The sequence below is a fragment of the Beta vulgaris genome, chromosome 8 (assembly GCF_026745355.1).
Source record: "Beta vulgaris subsp. vulgaris cultivar EL10 chromosome 8, EL10.2, whole genome shotgun sequence".
Taxonomy (NCBI): domain Eukaryota; kingdom Viridiplantae; phylum Streptophyta; class Magnoliopsida; order Caryophyllales; family Amaranthaceae; genus Beta; species Beta vulgaris.
The window spans coordinates 50277718-50282920 of record NC_079209.1 but is presented as its reverse complement, the minus strand read 5'-3'; the positions used below and the strand labels follow the sequence as shown (position 1 = coordinate 50282920).

General features: G+C 38.7%; 1 protein-coding gene across 1 annotated transcript; it reads left to right on the top strand.

The window, feature by feature from the left end:
• The first annotated feature begins 2134 nt into the window (after positions 1-2134).
• On the top strand, positions 2135-3804 carry LOC104901856 (uncharacterized). Its single transcript, XM_010689482.1, has 3 exons — positions 2135-2422; positions 2561-3303; positions 3495-3804. Exons 1-3 carry the CDS (start codon positions 2135-2137, stop codon positions 3802-3804), a joined length of 1341 nt encoding a protein of 446 aa, XP_010687784.1.
• The last annotated feature ends 1399 nt before the right edge of the window (positions 3805-5203 follow it).

Below are 5203 nucleotides of genomic sequence, written 5' to 3'. Positions count from 1 at the left end.
GTAAGATTTACAATTGTTGAGACTTGCTTGCAGGTTGCAACTGAGGGATTTCTTTTTTTTTTATCAGAAACCTCTAATAGTGAAACTATGGGATCCTGATATGAATATTGATAAGACTGAATTGAACAATGTGCCTATTTGGATAAGACTCCCTGGTCTTCCTTTTAAGTACTGGGGGAAAATTTTTTATACAAGATTGCTGGGCTAGACTGTTTATACAAGATTGTTGGGGGAAAAAAAGTTTATACAAGATAGTTTAGGAGCCAATTATTCTTGTTCACAACTCATTTATTACCCTTCATAGTGAAGACTATGGCAACTTGGGAGACTCAAGTATCATGGAGGGATAGACTGGCACAAGGGACATAGCGCTGAAGGTTGGTGAACAAAGCAGCAAAGGGGGGGCAGGGGGTGGCATTCCCTTCTCCTAATGGATAACATATTGACCTGGAATGTGAGAGGTCTAAACACTCGAGTAAAACAGAATGAGGTGAGGTCCTTTCTCAATTCTCATAATGTTAAGTTGTTTACTTGTTTAGCCTCTTAGACAATAGGGTGAAAAGCCCAAACCTAGGTAGTGTATACTTAAATTTGTGTCCATGGTGGTGTTTTACTCATAATAACAGTTGTCATGGAAATGGTAGGATTCTCATGGGTTGGTGCCCTGCTTCTTTTACTGTTGATATTATCATTGTCACAAGCTAATTTATTCACTATTGTATAACCCCTAGAAATGATGTGGCTTTCTTGTGTAGCTTTGTGTATGGTTTCAATGACCAGCTGAGTAGACTGGAGTTATGGAGGGGTCTAAAACACATTGCAAATGGGGGAGACTAGCCTTGGGTCTTAATGGGAGATTTTAATGCATTGAGTAGCTTGACTGATAGGATTGGTGGGGCAGTGAGATATTCTGAAATTGTTGATATGCTGGATTGTATTGACAAGTGCCATCTTGAGGATGTTAAAGCTTTTGGGAGATACTTTACATGGAATAACAAGTAGGAGGGGGAGAGAAGAGTCTTCTCTAGAATTAACAGGGTGTTGGCAAATGCTGGGTGGAAGGATAGGTAGGCTGGCTGAGGTTACATTCCTTCCAGAAGGCAATTATGATCACTCCACTGGTCTTTTGTGTGTTTACCCTGATATTGGGTAGAAAAAACACTTTAGATTCCATAACATATGGTGCAATCACAGCTCTATGGTGGCTACTATTAGGGAGGCCTGGAATCAACAGGTGGTTGAGTGTCTTATGTACAGGGTTTGTGAGAAACTGAAGCTAGTGAAGCAAGCTTTGAAGATGCTGAGCAGAAATGGGTTTGGTGATGTTGAGGCTGCTGTTGTTAAAGCAAATCAGGAGCTCACTAATGCTCAACTCTTGATGCACAAGAGCCCTAATGATGCAATTTGTGAGAAAGAAGCCCAAACCAGACTGAAAACTGCTTTGCAAAATCAACACTCACTCTTGCAACAGAAGACTAAGCTAGCTTGGCTTAAATGTGGTGATGAAAACACCCAACTCTTTTTACCAAGCCCTGAAAGCTAGGAGATATCAGAATAAAATTCATGCTATTCACAATATGATGGGATATGGGTGAATGAGCAGGATAAAGTCCAGGAGGCATTCATTGAGTACTACCAGGCTTTGTTTGCTTGTAAGGAGCAGAAGAAAACAGTCATGCATGCTATCATGAATAGGGGAAATAGGCCGAATGAAGAGCACTTGCAGGTGTTGAATATTGAGTTCACTAGGGAGGATGTGAGGAGAATCATGTTTAGCATCTCTGATGGTAAAGCTCCTGGAGCTGATGGGTTCCATAGTAAGTTTTTAAAGCATTGTTGGGAGGTGGTAGGTAATGATGTGGCTGATGCTATACTGGATTTTTTCAAGACTGATAAGTTACTAAAGGTGATCAATGTAACCACTTTAGCATTGGTGCCCAAGGTAAAGTGCCCTGAAAGTGTGGTGGATTTCAGACCTATAGACTGCAGCTCTGTCCTATATGAATGTATTACCAAGCTTCTTAGTGAGAGATTGAAGAAAATTCTCCCTAATGTGATTTCCCCCAGTTAAGGAGCTTTTGTTGTGGGCAGGAGCATTCTCAGCAATGTCATGATTTGTCAAGATCTGGTAAAGATGTACAAGAGGAAGGCTACTAGAGATAGTTACTTGTTGAAATTGGACCTCAAGGAAGCTTATGACACTATAAATTGGGACTTTGTTCAGCAAATGCTAGAGGGAATTGGAGCTCCGAGCTGGATTATGGAGAGGATCATGGTGTGTGTCAAGACTCCCAGGTTTTCTATTATGCTTAATGGTGTCCCATGTGGTTTCTTTGGGGGCTATAAAGGCTTGAGGCAAGGGGACCCAATGTATCTTTTATTTGCCCTATGCATGGATTATCTTGACAAGATCCTATGCTTTGTAAGTGAGCAAGAAGGATTCAAATATCATGCTAGGTGTAAGGAGCTAAAGCTAGTGTACCTATGTTTTGCAGATCACCTACTGTTGTCCTGCAATGGTGATTTCAGGTCAATCTATACCATGTTGCAAGGTATGTAGATGTTCTCTAATGTCTCTGGACTTGAGGTGAACAAGAACAAATCTGAGATGTATTTTGCTGGTATGAATGAACAAGAAATTCAGAGAGTTACTGATGTGAGTGGGTTCACCAAAGAGGCTTTGCGTTTTAAGTACTTGGGTGTTCCCATCTCCACAATGAAGCTTAAAGCTACAGACTGTCATGCTCTTATTGAAAGAATGGTTCATAGAATAAAAGTTTGGAGCTCAAGCCATCTTTCATTTGTTGCTAGGTGTCAACTAATTAATAGTGTTTTAATGAGTATCCATGTATACTGGGGTCAGATATTTGTGCTCCCTAAATCTGTTACGCAAGAAGTTAATTATGTGTATAGGTGTTTCTTGTGGACTGGAACTTATAATAACATCAAAGATGGTGCCATTGCTTGGCAGGATGTGTGTAAAAGTAAGAAGGTTGGTGGGCTTAGGTTTAGAGATATTGAAACATGGAACATTGCTGCAATCAACAAGCTGGCTTGGCATATTTCTCAAGGAAAGGAGAACCTTTGGGTGAAATGGGTGAACTGCATTTATACCAAGGGTGATAATTGGAGCTCTTATATGACCCCTAGCAGTGCCAGCTGGGCTTGGAAATATATATGTAAAGCTAAACAAACTGTGAGTCTCACTCTACTTAGTGACCAGTGGTTACACAATAATACCTTTAGTATTAAGCAGCAATATAGTAGCCTTGGTGCACAGAGCAATCTTGGACAGGTGCAATGGTGTAGATATGTTTGGAATAGATACTCTCTCCCCAAACATAGATTTATTCTCTGGCTAGCCATCCATAAAATACTGAAGACAAAAGATAGATTGTTTTAGTTTGGAGTGAGCACTGACAACATGTGTACCCCACATGCCATCTACATGTTGAGGATATTAATCACCTCTTTTTTGAATGTGTTTTCAACAGTCAATGTATTCAAATGGTCCTTGAATGGCTGGGAATAAGGTGGGGTCGCAGGAACCTGCTGCATCAGCTTTGTAGATGGGTGAAAGACAGATACAATGGGACTAGTTTTAAAAGTCAGCTTGCATTTGCTGCTATTGCTAATACTGTGTATATGATTTGGAGAAACATGAACTTAGATTATTGGGAACATATTGTTAATACTATAGGTAATACAGTTAAAGACATTAAACATACTACTAAACATATGGTCTTACAAACTCTTCGTAAGAAGGTTAGGAGTAGTGAGAAAACATGGCTTGAGAATTTGTAATTTCTGGGCATGTCCAGAGGCCTGATGGGGCTTGTTGTTGCTTGCTTCCTATAGGTGTATTGTGTTTTTGGTCTTAATGTTATCTTAATTACCAAAAAAAAAAATTTAAACATATATCAAATCCATAAAGTTTAAGATTTTCCAAATAAAAAAAAGAGAGTAAAAGTTTAAGATTCATTGAGACTAATCTAAAAAATAAAACATTGCATAACTAAACAAATAAATATATATATAATACTTGTATATCAATAAGATACATATCATCTCATAATTAATCAATAACCCTGTATGCAACAAAAAAGAATTTATCAATACTAATATAGGTCCCCAAAAGGAGAGTCAATAGATTAAACTTCGTTGATAAACCTTAAGGTAACCTTTTAAAGTTCAGAATAAGGAAGTCCCACTAAGTTTTCTTTTTACCACGAACCTTATTTAAGCTCCTCTTAGATAGGCACAAAAATATTCATTTGGAGATTGATGAATATTTATATAGCATGACTTTACAAGTACCTAAGTAGTAACTAGTAGGTACCAACTACCAAGCTAGGCAATAGTAAAGAAATAACCTTTCAACTTCTAATTTAGGAGTTCGATCTCCACCAGGGGCACTTTGGGGGAGGATTTCCCCTTACTATCCCCCAACTCTCAAAGTGTCTCATCGCAAACTCAGATCAGGTCTACATGTGAGAGGTGTCGATTTGGCAGGACTTTTCATCTTACCATGATCTCTAGTGGGGATGCTAAAAAAAAAGTAGTAACAAGTAAGTACTACTATATATAACCATGAACAAGCAGATAGGGCATATGGCCATAGGGGGGCGAGAAGCAATCAACTTAGAAAATCAATAATATAAATAAATTATCAACTTAGGCTTAAGAAGTAATGATTTTTTTAATTAGGAAAATAAACTTAGGCCAGACTTCTAATCTGGAGGCCAACCTAAAACATGCCTGTGGATGATAAGGGAAAACCATAACAATAAGGAGGATACCGATATAGACGAATAATTATGGCCCTTAAATGCTATAAAATCAGCAGCCTTGTTAGCTTCACGATAGCAATGTGAAATGCGCCAATCCGCGAACCGAGCCAGCTGCACCCCTACATCAACAACAATATTGTTAATTTCCCAAGTAATCTTCCAAACTGACTTAACTGCATTAACAACTGCTAGATTAACTCCTTCAATCACAATATTGTGAATGGCTAGATGGGCAGCCCCTTTTAAACCTTTAATCAAAGCCCAAGCTTTCGCCTGAAGGATAGATAGGGAAGAGCCCAGACCTGTAGCACCGGCTAGCATCAATTCATCCTAGTCATTACGAATAACAAACCCAATAGAAGCATTACCATTTACTAGCTCCGAATCATCAAAATTAAGCTTAAAATAACCTT

Bases quoted from the DNA above. Each gene is read 5' to 3' on its own strand.
- LOC104901856 (XM_010689482.1), top strand. From the start codon at position 2,135: ATGTACAAGAGGAAGGCTACTAGAGATAGTTACTTGTTGAAATTGGAC. The intron at 2,423-2,560 runs GTAAGTGAGCAA...CAAGGTATGTAG, and splicing joins TTGACAAGATCCTATGCTTT to ATGTTCTCTAATGTCTCTGG. The intron at 3,304-3,494 runs GTGTAGATATGT...TGTTTTCAACAG, and splicing joins AATCTTGGACAGGTGCAATG to TCAATGTATTCAAATGGTCC.